The 18422-nt window shown below is 33.6% G+C and overlaps 1 protein-coding gene across 11 annotated transcripts in view; it reads left to right on the top strand.

Annotated features, from left to right (window-relative positions):
- Positions 1-18422, top strand: part of mtd (TLD domain-containing protein mustard) — a 1649382-nt gene that overhangs the window by 1621571 nt on the left and 9389 nt on the right. For all 11 annotated transcript variants that reach the window (XM_069846158.1, XM_069846157.1, XM_069846159.1 and 8 more), the window contains 2 exons: positions 13931-14090; positions 17318-17439. In XM_069846158.1, the coding sequence (XP_069702259.1) occupies positions 13931-14090; positions 17318-17439 (282 nt within the window). The remainder of the gene's footprint in view (positions 1-13930; positions 14091-17317; positions 17440-18422) is intronic.

Genomic DNA, 18422 nt, shown 5'->3' with positions numbered 1-18422 from the left:
TCCATGGCCCACTTATGTCCATTTTTGGGGAATGATATATACAGTTACGGACTTTAATAATGACATATTATCATTATTAGAAATTTTCTGGCATTTTAATATTTACCGAGTCGTGGAGTTTTTGAAATTACAGCAGTGGATGAAAGTCGGGGGCGAACATGTACAGCACTGGCAAAAAAAAAAAAGCCGGACCGACCCTTGTAGCTGATTTCAGAGCCTGGTTCACTCCAGAGCACGATAGACTGGTAACTAAGACTTTCGTGGTTCGAATCCTGCCTGGGAAGGAAACTTTTATTGTTTCTTATTCAAATTTATTCCCAATACATTTCGATTGCAGCGATATTTTACTACGTAATTAACTTATTATTCCCAGAACATGAATTTTACCAGCAATCACTTTTTCAGAACTGCTTTTTTTTTTTACGAACAATAATGAAAACACGATGTCTGCATATTTAAGAGTAGCTTACTGGTAAAAGTTATTACACGATTTTATTACATTAGCACTGCTTAAGTTCAGAATAGACCCGTAGAGTCCCGCAAGTTGATCGCCTAGTTGACTTTGGGTCTTGGCCAAGAAACGTTAAGAATCCCTGACCTATAAAATGGAGATGGCTCTTCTATTGAGCTTTATATTTTCTATATGTTTCTGTAAACATGCTTATTGCATGAAAAGCCATTGCTAGAAGACTAATAGGCTATCCTATGGTAAAATTTATTAAAAACTGATATTGCAGAATTTACTGTGACACTATGTTTTCGACTTTATTTTCGGAAAAGGCAAACTCAATTTGGGAAAAGTTAGTTTTAATTTCGGGAAAGCTTAATTCAGTTTCGGAAAAGAACATGAATTTCGGAAAATGTAAGTTCAGTATCGGAAATGATACCAAACTCAGGAAAGAATAAGTCAATTTACAAGGTGAAAGTTTTTCTCATTTTCTCAGCTATATAGTAACATCTGTATATTCACTCTGATATAATTCGATGATATATGATGTGATATGATATGATATGATATGATATGATATGATATGATATGATATGATATGATATGATATGATATATGATATGATATGATATGATATGATATGATATGATATGATATGATATGATATGATATGATATGATATGATATATGATATGATATGATATGATATGATATGATATGATATGATATGATATGATATGATATGATATATGACCGGCCCAGGTCGATGGAATGTAAATGTGTTTAAATGCGATAGGTTCCTGTCAGTAGATTTACTGGCATGTAAAAGAACTCCTGCGGGACAAAATTCCGGCACACCGACGATGCTGATATAACATCTGCAGTTGCGAGCGTCGTTAATAAATCATAATTTTTATGTGATACGATATTTGATATATATATATATATATATGATATGATATTATATGATATATGATATGGATATGATATGATATGATATGATATGATATGATATGATATGATATGATATGATATGATATGATATGATATGATATGATATGATATGATATGATATGATATGTCACTCAACCGTTTGGTCCTATTGGCCCTTCACAATTTTATTATCTACATGTTAAAATAAAATTGATTCCCTACATTCTCTCAATAAAGCAGAAATACTGTAGCCAGAAGCCATTCAGTGAACGTTTATTGACAATATTCGTTTACATGGCAACAAGAATTGTTGCGATCATCATACGGTATATTAATTTACTGTAACTAACGTCTAATTTAATATAGTATTATTGAAAATAAAAATAATTGAAATAATATAAAAACTTTCCGAAATTAGGTGTTTCTCTTCCGAAATTGAATTTCCTTTTTCTGAAATTAACTTCACATCTTCCGAACTTCGTACGACCTATTACTACTATTTTCGAAACTGAAATTAGGCCTACTTTCTTTGAAATTGTACATATTTTCTCCGAATATAATTGAACATTTTCCGAAATTGAGATTGAAAAGGTATAGTCGGTATATAAACACCAGACCTCGTCTCATGATGCATACATGAAGTTCTGGAGCAACTAGACAGATTTAATTTATGTATGCTTTGTTATATATGGTTTGAATAAAACTGTGTTAAGCTTGTGGCGTGATTCATACAGGACGACAGTCACTTCCGAACTATTTATAGCAACAGTTACGGTTACGTATCCAATAGTTACGGTCTATTGTACTAAGGCCGTGGTGGGTTTCTACTGTTTAATTAGTCTCCTCAAGGTGAAATTGTGTTGTTACCATGTCAACCATCGCCAGAGAAACGTCTTGCGTTTGCCATGTATTGACGAAAAGACACTCAAAATTTTGCTTTAAATCCATTCTGCTTATGATTAAATCAAGATTCGCGAGCTCATACCTGGTCAAGAGCGATAGATTTGTAAGAGCAATAACTTACCTTAGCATGTTTTTCTTTGGAAGGCAAATAAGGATACGTAAAAGAACGTTCCTGAATAAGAGGGCTCCGGGCAGAATTTATTGCCCATTTGCAAACCAAAAGCTGATAAGCTGTCCAGAATTCTCGAATTCTTTGTCGTACGTCCAGGGTCCTTGCTCTTATTTACTGATTACCATCGCTCGGTGAAGGCATAAACATTTTATATTTTGCTCTATTACAGTACAGCATCGATCATCCGAAACAATTGGGACGGGGGGGAGTGTTCGGATAATTGATTTTTCGGATAACCGATCATTTATGATAACAAATCTTTGGTCGGCGGGAAGAGACACTTAAGTCAAAAAATCTATTTTTCTGTTGTACCTAATCACATAAGTCTAATATTTTTTCTAATTCTTTAAATAAATTTTCTTGTATTTTAAATTGAAAAGGGTCTCACTTTAACATACATGAATTTCATTATTATACTTATATTCAGCTAAGAGTAAATTAAAAAGAAAGTCTCTACTGAAAAATTATTACTTTTTGACTCATATGCCTTTTCCCGCAGATCAAAGAAATCGTACCAGTGTCATAGGAGCAGTATGAAACAAAGAAACACGGATATTAAACACAAAACTGTACATACAGTATATATTTTGTATCGCGTCTTACAAATAACACAGAGAACTGACTAGCCTAGTTTGACAAGTTCAAAACGGCCATTAAAGTAGGGCTACAATTTAGGAAAAGAAGTTCAAACTTTTTTTTTTTTTTTTTTTGCTTCAGAGCTGAGACTAGTTTTGTTTTTTTTGCCGCTAAATCTAGCAAACAGCGCTAGCGAAACTTCTACATGATGTGCGCGCAAATTCAAATTTGCCGACTGGAACACTTTCGGTTAACCAATGTTTCGGTTGATCGGTATTCGAATAATCTTTGCTCTAATGTTTTTCCAAAGATTGTAATAATAAGTCAAAATCGTTAGATTAATAATCTAAGACGAATCAGAGACAAATTAAATTCAGATTCAACATCGGGGAAAAAAGGATATTTTATTGCATTATATTAAGAAATTTTTAAACATAATTGTATTTCTTTCTGAACGTAAACACAAAATAATAATAATAATAATAATAATAATAATAATAATAATAGTAATGATAATGATAATAATGATGATGATAATGATAATGATAATAATAATAATAATAATAATAATAATAATAATAATAATAATAATAATGTATAGCCTACACTACGTAGCTAGAAGACGACCATGGCCCTGTGTAGAGGGTGACGATATAAAAATATATTTTGCTGTGTAATTTCCAAACATTGTAATTAATACGAAGTCAAAATCGTTAAAATTAAGACTATTATAATCTGTTGCTATTCAGCTCCGGTGTTGAAATTTTTCATGTTGTCATGGTAACTGCCACTCCTTTGTTTCTTCACAGTCGATTTCCAGAGGCAATTCAAAATCGCGACGCAAGGGGAGTTAAACATAGATTCATTCATGTAGGTCTATTACTGCTTCGTAAATCGCTTTTTGTTCGAGTTGTAACTTGTCCCTCAGCTTAATTTTATTAGTAAATTATTAGTTCGTAGAAATGAATCTGTTTTTATATTTTAACCCTATAAATGAGTTTTCCCAAAGTCAAAATCTAGCTAAATCTCTTTCTCGCCCCGAAATCTGTAGGTTTAACACATTTCATCAAAATCATTTTCAAGATAAGATACATAAATATAAGAATTATTGCTCGTTTATAGGTCATTCGTTATCTCGTGAAGCCAAATGGGTGCGTGCACCGTAGCTCATAGTAAGAACCGTATTGTGGGAGTAAGTGTACTAGCTACTGTTCGACCGAGTGGTTATGTTGCATCTCGGTTTCCCCTACCGGTTTCTGCTGGCCCTTCTGTAAAGGCTAGTGGCTGTGTTGTTAGGCTCTTTCTTGAAAATATTTTCTATACGGAATTGGAAGTCTACGTTGATATTGTACAACAGTTTAAAATAATTTATAGAAAAGGGCCCCGTTAAGTAAGCAACTGTGACGAGATTTCCCTGTGACAAATCTACTCGGACGGCAGTAGGTACAAGTAGAAACGTAGCAAGGGAGGGAAGCATCCCAGTCCATTTTTTCTTCCCCTCACGCGCAAGTAGGTTCCACGAGATAACAAATGGCCAGTAATAGTAGTATTCGATTCGGAGTTTCTTTTGGTGATTTCATATTTTTCATTCTCTCCTATGTGTGTTACAATTCTGACTTTGACCATGTGGTCAACATAACACATGGCCACCACTTATGGCAAAGTGAACAATTAAGGGGCAAAACCAGTGCTGCCAACCTGTAAGGAACAAATTTTGGGAGACGAGGGAGAAAATATCGGTAGATTGGAAGGAAAAATCGGTATTTTGTAATGTCAAAATTAAAAGCAAGTTCATGTCACAAGTGATGCTATAAAAACTATTAATTAACTGTAAGTTAAAAGTATGAATTGCTGTTAAAAATATTGCGTTTCTTCAACTTTACATTTCACATTTTAACATTCTGTTTGTTAACTCTCTGTTAGCACCAGAGATTCTAGAGTTTAACCATAACCTATAACCAAGTATAGGCTCACTTCTGTTTTCTGAACTCTGACAATTGCGATTCTCAATTGTTTCCGTTGTTTGATTCAGAGAGGATAGAAGTCTTTCAATTCTCTCAGGTTTGATTTCTGCTTCTTTCCTCGTCTGTATCACAATAGCGTGGAGCGGCGTATTGGTATTGCTGTTGTGAAATGGAAAACACTGGAACAAAAAGAAATCGTAGGACTAATTTCTCTTCGTTCGAAAGAAACCTCCTGCTGGAAATTATTTCGCAATCTAAACCAATTAATGAGAATAAACAAACGGATCTAAGTTGAAAGCGAAAAGTGAGGCTTGGCGGAAAATAGCCTATACCTTTGTATGAACTTCTGGTCTGTCAAATCACAGATATCATCCGCTCTGTTTATGTATTCATGGATATCATTTTCTAAATAATCAAGATATATAAATTCAGCATCTAACGCACCAGCTATATTGGATACTTCTATGCTAACAGACAGTTAAATGATTTAACTGCATGAAATTGGGCAGTTAAATTAACATAGGTTTTTAATAGCCTGTTAGTACTAACAGTAGTTGAAGAAATGCTTCTACTATTAAGTTTACAGTTAAAATAGAATAACACACTGTTATAATTTAACAAAGGTTGAAGATTTATATTTCCATTGTTAGAAGGCAATTAATTAAAGAAACTTGTCACTTTAGCATTCGCTTAATTTTTACTGTACTCATTGTTGACAGTGTTTTGTCGATGTTATGTATAGGATACTTTCTAAGCGATCATATCTGACGTTGGTTCTGTAATAATGATTAAAATTAAGAAAGTTGGAAAATAATCGGTAGAAATTAAAATTTTTCGGTAGATCGGTAGATAATGTGATTTCGGTAGATCTACCGAAAAATCAGTAGGGTTGGCAGCACTGGGCAAAACACACCCAGCCTCTGTGAAAAGAAAAAATATATATCCAAATCTCTATCAGGAATCGAACCTAGATCCGTTGAATTTGTATCAAGAGAGACGCTTTCGTTTGACGTACAGCGTAAGATGAAAGTTGTGACTATTATAGACTTCCGGTGTCGGAAACGCCCGGAGTAAAAAAAAAATGTATATTTGTCGTCGCTACTTTGATAATTTCTGCTAAATAAAGATGCCAATTCTGTGAGGCGGATGTTTGCAGGAAGCAGAGTATTTAGTGTCGGTCCGTTGAGTGAAAGGAAACCATGGTACAGCACTGCTCCACGCGGCAGGAGGCTGCATGGAGCCTGTAGGTGAGGGGTGGAGGGGGCAATATGCCAGCCTGTCCGCTTTCGATACAGTGCAAGAGGAAATTAAATGCCATGTTTCATTAAGCTGAATTTAATATAGAAGATGAACTTCAGCGTCTTTGAATTTATCCCTGCCAAAATATGATCACGTCTAATGTTTATTCTCCTCTCCTCTCCTCTCCCCTCTCCTCTCCTCTCCTCTCCATTACTGTGTTCCTCCTCCTTTTCTGCTCTTCTTTTTTCCTGACCTTTTACTCCTACTTTATTTTTACTTATCTTCTCCTTCATTTCTTCAGTCTCAAAGAGCGAAGAACTATTCACTCTCTCACTTTACTCTTCAATATTCTTCAAACCTCTAACCCTAGCTACTTAGCTTCTCGTTTTCAACATTTGTCCTCACATCACGAAATAGATACTCGCTCACAACACCATATCACACTCTCCATTCCTAAACACAGAACATCCTTCTACTCTTCATCTTTCACCGTCTGCAGCTCATCTCTGGAACTCTCTACTACAGCATGTCAGAGACTGTCGGACATTGTCTAGTTTCAAAATAAACTTAAATTGCACTTTTTCAATTCAGATTCCTTTCAGTTATAAGCGTTTTTCTCTGCGATAGTTTTGTAAAAATATAGGCTATATATTTCTTTCCTTCCGTTCCCCTTTTAGTTCTCTTTATCAGCCGATGAATTTATTAACATACCCTTTTTATTGTGAATTTAATTTAATTTTCGTATTTATTTTTTTTATTATTTTATTACATTCCATTTTGTTATATTCTTCCTTACGTTCTTCATATTAACCATTTGTACTAAATGAGTTGCTTTTACTATATTCCAATGTATTTTACTTTCTTTTTTTCTATTATGGTATTATTTTCATGTTGTTTAGTGTCGATTTTATTATGCTATTATTATTATTATTATTATTATTATTATTATTATTATTATTATTATTATTATTATTTGTAATATGTTAGTATTCTGTTCTTTAACTTTTTGTTAAATTTTAACTGCTTTTATACTTTGTGACCTGGTAGAGTGTAAGAGAAGGACCTATGACCTTAACTCTGCCAGTATAAATAAAGAATTATTATTATTATTATTATTATTATTATTATTATTATTATTATTATTATTATTATTATTATTATTATTATTTTCTACCTGTAAGGATTACGTAGGTCATTGTTGACAGTTTACATGGAGATCCCTCCCAGAGATGGAAATATCCCTTATTCACTAATAACTTCTTCAATTTTCGTTTATCGTTTATTTCATCATCATCATCATCATCATTATTTGGGGGAGTAGGGGGACAGTTATTTTTCTTCTTCTGAACACAAGATTAAGAAAAGAGTAATACCGTACTACTAAAGAAAAAAAAATTGAAGTGTAATTTTAATATTAAAATACTCGTATTATACTTTTATAAACTCCTAAGGAATAAAAGACGAGCTAGTTACTGAATTTGCTCAAATTAAACCAAGGCGTTACCCTTTGCTACACTAGTGAATGTTACCTGCTGTAAATGTGCAATCCTTTTTGTTAATTACTTTTAAAAATATACTGTGCGCAGCTTAAACCATAAAAAAATAAATAGTTATGACTGAAAATTTGTATGACAAACAGAAATGACTTTATCGAGCTTTGGTATTGCAGCTATTGCAGTTTATGTATTGACGATGTGGTTGCCATGGAGTCATAACTGGATTAAAAAATAAACAAACAGTTAATTCTAGTCATATGAACGCTTCAGGAGAAACTAATTTCGGAATGTCACTTCATGTAAAGAGGAAATATATTGCATGCCCTTCATTAGTCAGGTCTACCTCTTTTATCAAAGACCATACACACCATTTGTAAACGAAACAATAATTAAACAAATAATTGATTAACTGGCGAACTTACTCGTGTTAATTATGTAAAAATGTGCGGCTTACAGTTGTTTCGGTGTTACTTGACACCATCATCAGAGCCTTCTGGGTCTTGGCGGCATTTCGACATCGCTGCCTGTTGTGTGGGTGCGTTGGTGTAGTGAAGAGTTGTGTCAAATAGTGTGTGTGTTCTGAAATTGATCTGTGTGTTGAGAATTTGATTAGGGTGTGTTTTGGTATGCTTGTATATTTCATATTGTTCTAGTGTGTTGAGTTTTTGGTTTTTTGGTTGTATGTGTACGATTTCCATGTCTGTGTTTATGTTATTGTATGTGTGGTTGGCATTAGTTATGTGTTCGGCATATGTAGATGTTTTGTGTCCTCGAGTAAGTTCGCCAGTTAATTATTTATATTCAAGTGTTAAAAGTAGTGTACGCAAGATTCAAAATGGAATAATTAAACATTGAAACTAACATAACTATAGTTTCATTTCCGAAACTGGGTGACGGACGTAGGCCTAGTATTTTATTTGCCGATGTATCCCTGATACAGCACAGAATTTTTAGACAATAGATTATCTTGAGGCGTAGAAAATTTATGACCCAATTTTTTTTAATAACGTTACAGTCGATGACGTATTTGTTAAGTCGTTATTGGTAATTCATATGGTTGCGCTGTAACCTTGATGAATGTACAGGTATTCAAGAGACTATTAATTTTCCTTTTGTTTCATGAAGGATGCCAGAAGTGCCGCCTCCATCTCTGTGGCTCACAGTGCTGAAAAACAAGAGCTATTTTTATTACGAAGGGAAAATGCGTCTTGCATTAGCGCCGCTGTATGAAACAGTGTAACTAAGAGCTGTCGATGAAATTCGTACATTGTGTATTTCAACGTCGAGTACAGGTCCATTTAAATATTTGTTCACAGGAAGATTTTGAATAAAAATAGCCTCAACTAAAATATGCAAACGTTCTAATACAAAAACATTGCACGGTTACTTAAAACTGAGCCATCCGCATGATTATTCAGATTTTCTCCTCTCGCTCCGCTGAAATAACCATTAGTCATTAGCTTTCAACGAATGGACATCAGTGGCATAATATAGAGCGTTGTATTGACAGCGACGATCAGTTAACGGCTGCCCGGACCTCGGAGAAAATCAGGGAACATGTGATGAGATCTTATGTCGTAAACAGATTTGAAATGCGAGTCAACGGCAAGTGATGTGAAAGTAGTACTTCAGTGTACATTTTTACTACCTACAAAGAAATAATATGAATAGAACAGAGGCATCAATTTCTTGCAGATAGTAAAAGTCTGTACTTAAAGAGACAGAATGTATGGACAGAGCTAAAAAAGAACGAAATTGACAGTCTAGAGAATTAAAAAATACATATAAATCCCAATGAATTGCGTCATGTAATCAAAATATCGAATGGACGTATTACTTCTGATCAATAATTAATATTAATATAATTGCGATTATAATTAATGATTTCATCATAATTATAAACAAATAATGATTTAATAAAAATTCCAGTAAAATAATTAAATAATTAATCAGAAACTAATAAAACAAAATTTTAACAAACTTAAACTCATAGTTATTATAAAGCAACTTACTTACTTACTTACTTACTTACAAATGGCTTTTAAGGAATCCGAAGGTTCATTGCCGCCCTCACATAAGCCCGCCATCGGTCCCTATCATGTGCAAGATTAATCCAGTCCCTATCATCATATCCCACCTCCCTCAAATCCATTTTAATAGTATCCTCCCATCTACGTCTCTGCCTCCCCAAAGGTCTTTTTCCCTCCGGTCTCCCAACTAACACACTATATGCATTCCTGGATTCTCCCATACGTGCTACATGCCCTGCCCATCGCAAACGTCTGGATTTAATGTTCCTAATTATGTTAGGTGAAGAATACAATGCGTGCAGTTTTGTGTTGTGTAACTTTCTCCATTCTCCTGTAACTTCTACCCTCTTAGCCCCAAATATTTTCCTAAGCACCTTATTCTCAAACACCCTTAACCTATGTTCCTTAACCTATAAAGCAACACGAATTAAAAATAATAAAAATCATAAAAACATATAACAGATTGATCAGCTTTAAGGAGTTTCAAGGCAACCACTTTTATCAATTTCACTATGCTGCCATCTAGCGACTGCAAAAGAAGTCACTTCATAACTATTATGGAATTGCATGGAGCAACTGTACTTCCATCTAGCGGTCGTTACCAAAAACTACATTTTCGACGATGAAGGTTGTGGTGGTTGTTCTCATTTTATGTTGTCATTTCATAACATGGGAATGACCAATCTGATATATATGTGATCAGGAGTACCTATTACCTAGTTAGCCTATAGATAGGGACTGTTTTTTTGGTGAAATGAAAGGGTGATTTCGGTGTTAAACCTGCCATTGTTTCGTTGGATATTTCGTGAAATAAGTTGGGAAGTTTTTTATTAGGTTATTTTATGACGCTTAATCAACATATTAAGTTATTTAGCGTCTGAATGAGATGAAGGTGATAATGCCGGTGAAGTGAGTCCGGGGTCCAGCACCGAAAGTTACCCAGCATTTGCTCATATAGGGTTGAGGGGAAAACCCCGGAAAAAACCTCAACCAGGTAACTTGTCCAGACCGGGAATAGAACCCGGGCCACCTGGTTGCACGGTCAGACTCGCTAACCGTTACTACACAGGTGTGGACCATTGTTAGTTTTCATCTTATTTTATAAAGAAATGAAGCCAGAAAGCAATAAATATCCTTCTCCCTCCTCACATTAACCCGACGTTGTTGCTTGCTATGTTGCGGTCCCCCCCCCCCCTCTATTCCTTCCTGTCTAGCTACTTCGCCGGTTCCTTTCCTTGTAGTTAGAACACTGTTGCTGTGAAGCGTTTAGCAGCATTTTGTGCACGTCCTATCCGAGCAGCTATCCAACTGGCCGTGTTGTTAGTTTGTCGCAGTCGTAAGTGATGCGAGATGTTTCCATTGAGAAATAATTGTACGTTATGAAATTAAACAGTTGAAAACAGCGAATTGTGTAGTTATTTTCTCTATAATGAAATAATATCACCTGGTTTAGCTTCACATACCAAATGAACAGCGTAAGTGTTATGTTTGCTTGTCTTAACAGCTTCATTATGCTTTAAATATAGGGCCTACGCATACTATATTAAAAAAATCACATTCTTATTTTAAGTATGACGTTAATTTTAGGGGTTACGAGGTAGAAATATATAATTTTGCTTATCTCCTTAATAGTACATTCTGTTTTAATGCATTATTATTAATGGACTGTTATTCACAGCTTATTTTATGTGTAAAATATTTCCGACCTGTCACTTTTATTTTATCGTTTAAACCGTTCACTTTATATGACATAGCTACTTGATTGTTCCGTATCTGGAGAGACAAATTTAAATTGATTCCTTATAGGCTTATGCCATAGTTAGGGCTCGGATAATTATGTGCTTAAAATTCTATAAATGTGTATTTTTATGTTCTCAAAAATTGAAAAATATGTGCTTAAAATAGGCTTATATTCTCATAGAATTTACTCAAGTGAAAATATACATACTTGTATGGGTTATGTGCTTAAAATTGGCAGAACATGTATTTACGATTTACAAAATGCATGCTTAAATTTAAAAAATAAATATTTCTGTTATTTCCAATTAAAAATAAAGTAACCATGAATATTGGTGAAAACTTTTGCACTCTTCTTCACACTTAAGCTTACCTATTCAGTTGTGTAGTATATACTAGAGTTAAAATTCTTTCTGCTGATAGGTTTGAATTGTAGAACACATGGAACATGATAAAATGATATTACAAAAAATAACTACAAAACTTAGACAACATTTTCGTTTGTATAGGAAAAAGAAACCTGTATATGAATTTGAGAATTCACGGATACTAACGTTTTCTTAAAAAAAAAATCGTGTGTGTGTGTGTGTATATATATATAGTAAGTAAACATGCCACAATATATACTTGCGAATTCTGAATGTCAAAATGTATAAAAATATGTGTTAAAAATCTACTCAAAATTAATTTCGGAATATGTATTATATCACTTTCTTGAATTTAACACAAGAAAGTCATATAGTCATATAATACATACTCCAAAGTGATACAATGTTAAAAGTTGTGTAATCAAGATGTACAAAATTAATTATTTTGTAAATAATTTTAAATTGCCATACGTTTCACCAGTACACTGAAAATATGTATTTAGGTAGGGTTACATAATTATTCTAGTTCGTCTTACAGTACATCTGTCATCAGTTTCCATACATCGTGTATGTGCTTGCAATTTATAGCTTATTAAGTTCACAGAATTAAAATATCTACAATAGTTGTTGGAATTTTCTGTTACACAGAAAGGCACATTGTCAACAATAATAACGAAAATGTTTGTGTAGGGTAGTCTTACTTAGATATCTATAAAAATAGTACGTAATTAAGCCTTGTGTTAGTACTAATATTAATAATTTTTTATTTATTCTGGTGGAGTTAAGGGCATCAGGCCTTCTCTTCTTGATTTTGTTTGTAAAAAATTGTCAAGAATAATATTTCTTCTGCGAAATTTAAAAATGTATGTTCCGAAGAATTACATTAGAGTTGTCTATTTTTCTTATTTTCACAGTATACTTTCTTACGGACGACTTTTATGGGGTAATAGTACTCATATTAATAAGGTTCTTATATTACAAAAAAAAAACTATTAGAATTATAACGAATTCATCAATGAAGGCACACTGTAGACCGTTATTTGTGAATGAAAGAATAATGACTGTAATATCATTGTATTTTTATCAAGCCCTAAGTTTTGTCAAAGATAATTCACAAATGTTGACACATAGGAATGATGTTCACCTATGCAGTACCAGAAACCGTGACCTTTTTGATGTACCTAAGTGTAGGCTAACCAAAACAATGAATAATTATTTTATTATGTCTTTAAAAATTGCAAATAAATTTCCAACACATATTTTCAATCTGGAAAGGAAGTCTTTTCACAGACTTTTCTCTAGTTGGTTAATTAACAAACCCTTTTGTGATATTAATGAGTTTTTTACTGTTAATGTTATTGAGTGTTTTTGATACAATTTTATTGTTTTTTATGTCTGTGTTGTTTATTTTATATGTAATATTTGACTTAGTCAATTGCACAAATTTGTGTTCACTGACTGTACGATACTTAATATACTTAGCCAGAAACAAAAGAAGGTGTTACAATTTGCAATGAAACGAATTAATAATTACATACTAATATCACAGTCTAGTATATAACTTACGGTCACGAAGCTCAATACGTAGTAAATATGCATCCATAGATAGTTGCTGACCACTAGGATCGCTAATATCGCCTCATTACAGACAATGCGAAATAGTACCGGCACAGTCTTTTGTTCCTAGCACCCTCACAACTCAAGCTTCGTGACTGTATATACTAGACTGTGCTAATATTTAAAGAGGAATGGGTTTTGATCCAGTTCAGTATAAGTAGGCTTCTGGAAATTTTATAAATAAATTATTGCTATGAAACGAATATCGAGTGGATATTTTAAAGGACATTTACGTTTAATCGATTTGTGCTTATAAACAGTGAATTTATATTCTTTCGTAACGAATTTGATTCAGTCCTAATCGTTTTAACTCTGGCTTTGAGTTTTGAAGGGTATGATTGAAAGATTTTCGTACAGTTACGTTAGCTAAGTGGCTGAAATAAAAATAATAACTATTGATAATACAAAGTATTGGCTGTTTTAGTTAATTAATTACTTCATTTACAGGTACTGTCTATGAGTGAGGAGCTGCGTCGGGCATTGTATGCCAACAGCACGCCTAGCTTTGACATCGAACTCTTCGTACCAGATTTGGTAGGAGTTACAGAAATTCTTTCGGAAGAACACCGCAGAAAGTTGAGCCGTCATCTACCAGCTCGAGCAGAAGGTAAGAAAATAATTTCAGCCTTACATGAACATATGTTGCCATTTTTGATGATCCAGTGACCAATCTTGCTGCTTTGGTACTCGTAATTGGTATATCACTCATTTCAACTCTGTTTATGAAAATTGAGTATGCGTTTTGCTTTAGAACCTTTGAACTTCGTTATAAATCAGAGGAATAGCACGTTTTCAGAGCTGATATCTTCACTGTTTTAGATTCAAGGAAGGTTAAGGTACTGTGCTCCAACCACGAGCAAGTCTCCGCCGGATGAGATGAAGGGGTAATGCTATGAATGAATGTTGATGTCATAAGATGTCATAAGGTCACACACGTGGGTACTCTTATCTCTATTGGCTAGCTCTCACAGCACAAATCATAACATTGATACAGACATATTGATACTACCCTAGTTACAAAATTAGATCATGGTTAATCTCCTGGTCTTTTAATCTCTTCATACAGGAAATAACATATGCAGGAGAGCGCATGGTTTTTAAACTGGCGCTGTAACGGTAATATTATTTATCTACTCCGTTCCAATAGATGAGGCAATAGTAAGCACATTCCTTTCACGGTTGATCTCCTGGTTGGAGAACAGTACCCCCTATATACACCATGAAGGCACATGGGGGGGGGGGCATGGAGGTAGAGCTCCATGCTTTCGTGATTTCGGCTGTAGAATAAGGTGGTGTGCTCGGCACCACATTCAAAATGCTTTTTACTCACTTTGATAGGAGGCTAATTTGACTCAGGTTCATTCCAGAAGTTCGGTAATAACAAAAATTCCGCCTCCACCTAGGATTACATAGCACTTGTATTTTTTTTTAAGTATTAAACATTTTAAATATTGTATTAATAGTTAATACACGTTTCTTATTATTTTTGGTTTCGTTTGCATAACATCATTAAACGCTAGTGATATAGTTCCCCTCTTACATTTATCAGAATTGTGATATAGTATCACAGTCTAGTATATACAGTCGCGAAGCTCAATACGTAGAAAATATGCAAACATTAGATAGTTGCTCACCACTAGGATCGCTAATATCGCCTCATTACAGGCAATGCAAAATAGAACCGTCACAGTCCTCAAAACTCAAGCGCCCTCAAAACTCAAGCTTCGTGACTGTATATAGTACACTGTGATAGTATTCTGGTAATAAACCGTGTTGTAGACAGAACTATCTTGAAGGAGACCAGATACTACGAAGTGGCTTACATTTTTCAAAACTTTTTTTATTTATGTGCAATGACACTTGAAATTCCAAAGTATTAGCTTTCAACCCTTCCAGCAAGTGTCCTGGATCATAAAAAGAGGGCCATTTATGAATCTTGTATTCCCTACCTTAGTGCCAAGTATAACATCCCTCTCTTCAATTGGTCAGTGACAGGTTTATTTTTTGGTGCTCAGAGTTGTTTACCAAAATTTACATATAATTTTTTAAAACAATTATCAATACCATCTTTTGAAATTCAAAAAATCATTTCGTAAATTCTTAAAGATTTCCTGCAGATTATACAGTTTCATTTATACCACTCAGAAGGTCTTAATTAATGATATGCTAATTTTAAGTAACATCTTTTATTTATTATAAGTATAATTTTAAGGTCATCTTCTAAGATTTTATTTTATAATTGATAACCAGTGGTGCTTAATTATTCCATTTTATTTTATAACAATATTGATCTTTAATTCATTACATTTATTTGCTATTAATTTCCAGATCCTCGTGGTAATCCTTAATTAAGGCCGGACGATTTATTTCTAAAAAAATAGTTTTGTAACTGTATTCAAGTCACACTGCGGTTACATCCCCTTTTCTTGATCCATTTTTCTCCTTTCGGCATTTTGCAAAATTTGAATACTGTTTCAGATAAAAACTTAATCTTTTACCACGTATTGCCATAATGGTGTCCTTTACATTAAATGTAAAATTATAAGAATTCAAGGGCGCCCGCAGGATCCAATCTGAGTGATAGCAAGACGATTAGAAAATCAGAGGAAATGGATGGACGAGGAGAGAGAAAATTGAACATGAAAAATAAGCAGTTCTGAAATCTAAATTACTCTGTGCAGGCATTCATAGTTTAAAGCACTCGTTTTTGTTGAATTTTTTACCGAGGGTTTGAGAAAACATATAACGAACACGTAGAGAAAATAAAAAACGCGTAAAAAATAAACATCTCAATGGTAGCCATTGCTACCACTGGCTATCCCCTGTGCGCCCCCCTTGTAAGATTTGGAAAAAAATATGGCAGCAAAAATCTTAATTTAAAAAAAGTCATTTTGGACATTCAGGAAAAAATCAGGGGGAAAACACCAATAGAGTAAAACGAACTTTAATGTTTTTATGGACAGAATCGATTCTGAACCGTGCTGGAGCAAACCTAAAATAGTAAACTCCTTAATCTTTTTATCACCGTCACCATGCCGACCATTCACGTTAAATCCCACGACTGTTATTTCTCAGATTATTTCTTCGAAGAATTGCATTTGCATAATAATTCATTAATAATTCAGTATTGTTATTGGATGTTGTTACAGTAATTTAACATACATTTTTGGCAACTTTTTTTTTTCATGTTTCCTGTGTGAATTTTGTTGTTCCTTTGTTTATGTATTACTTTTTCTGTTTATTGTTGCACACATTTCGATTGTTGTTTAGTCAGCTGTCTGAAGACAGGTTTGAACGTCATAAGTGACCCCAACATATTCTTTTTATATATTCATGAGAGCAATAAAGTTTCATTTTTGTTAAGCCACTACAAACATTTTTATATATTCATGAGAGCAATAACGTTTCATGTTTGTTAAGCCACTACAAACATTGTAATTCCGACACATTTTAAAGGAAAAATGTTACTGTTTTCTAATTACGTGTGTAAAGTTGTAAGTCTTCTTTTCTTATCAACAATTTAACCAACATAATTATATTTTTCTGTCTCGGGAAATTTTGTCGAAGAAATATGATAAATATTCCGTAAGCGAGAGTAAATTACGTAATATGGAGAAATGAATCAGAATCAATTATTTCTAAAAACACAGATATATCTATATATATTTTTTTCGAAGTATTATATGTAGTGTATATATTTTCTTCAACTTAATGTTTGACGTTTTGAGCTTTTTCATTTCTTCAGTTTGTCTTTCATAGTTGCTATTATGGTACCGGTACTTCTATATATCCACGACAACTTAGTAACTTGGTCCAATTTCTTATTGTTTACAGGTTATGTATGGACACTTGTATTCAGCACATCACAACATGGTTTCAGTTTGAATTCAATGTACCGTAAGATGAACAGACTGGAGAGCCCTATTCTCATGGTAATAGAAGATACGGAACATAATGTAAGTGAAATTAAGTTCGTTGTTCGTACTACATTAAATAAATTGAATTCATGTGTGAAATGATGGTATGTGAACGAACTGAAAACAAGTTAATCTGTTTATGATGCATTGTTTGTAGAGTAGGCTACTTGGTCAGAATTGTTCACAGTATTTAACAAGAAAATTTTGGGAACAACTGGATAATACGCACGGCAGACCAATATCGATAGTCGACTCTAATCGCTGGCCACTAGTCACCGGGCCGTACCGAGCCGTATCAAACAAAATATAATCGAAATGGTGGTAGTCAAATTCGCGACTATATTCTTAAATAATTAACTCCATTAGTCAAGTTCAAGGTTTTATGTAGTACAACGGCGGTTTTTTTAATGCATTAAATGAAAATGAAGATGTAATAAGATAATAAACTAGGTTATCACAAGGAAATTAACAGGAAAAAAGATGTGTTTCACGGAATACAATTAAAATGACGGAAAGTAAATTTCCGGTTAATGTTCGCCAAAGCGTAAAGTACGTAATTATGACGGCGTTGCTGTTTTATTTCTGGCCTATAGAAAAATACCTAGCCTTTTACGAAAAAAAATTTAAGGACCATGAAATTATTCACCGCTTTCATTATAGGCCTATTATTTTTTAACAATATTACGAATCAAAAACTGTCATATTATATAATTTTAACTACTACATGGACGAACCAAATCAAGCTAACCTAACCTAACCTAACCAAAGCTAACCTAACCTAACCAAAGCTAACCTAACCTAACCAAAGCTAAGCTAACCTAACCAAAACTAATCTAACCTAACCAAAGCTAATTTAACCTAACCTAAGCTAACCTAACCTAAGCTAACCTAACCAAAGCTAATCTAACCTAACCAAAGCTAAGCTAACCTAACCAAAACTAATCTAACCTAACCAAAGCTAATTTAACCTAACCTAAGCTAACCTAACCTAATCTAAGCTAAGCTAACCTAACATAACATAA

Source organism: Periplaneta americana, chromosome 14, assembly GCF_040183065.1.
Source record: "Periplaneta americana isolate PAMFEO1 chromosome 14, P.americana_PAMFEO1_priV1, whole genome shotgun sequence".
NCBI lineage: Eukaryota > Metazoa > Arthropoda > Insecta > Blattodea > Blattidae > Periplaneta > Periplaneta americana.
Note: the sequence above shows the minus strand (reverse complement) of the source record. Positions and strands in the feature narration are given on the sequence as shown.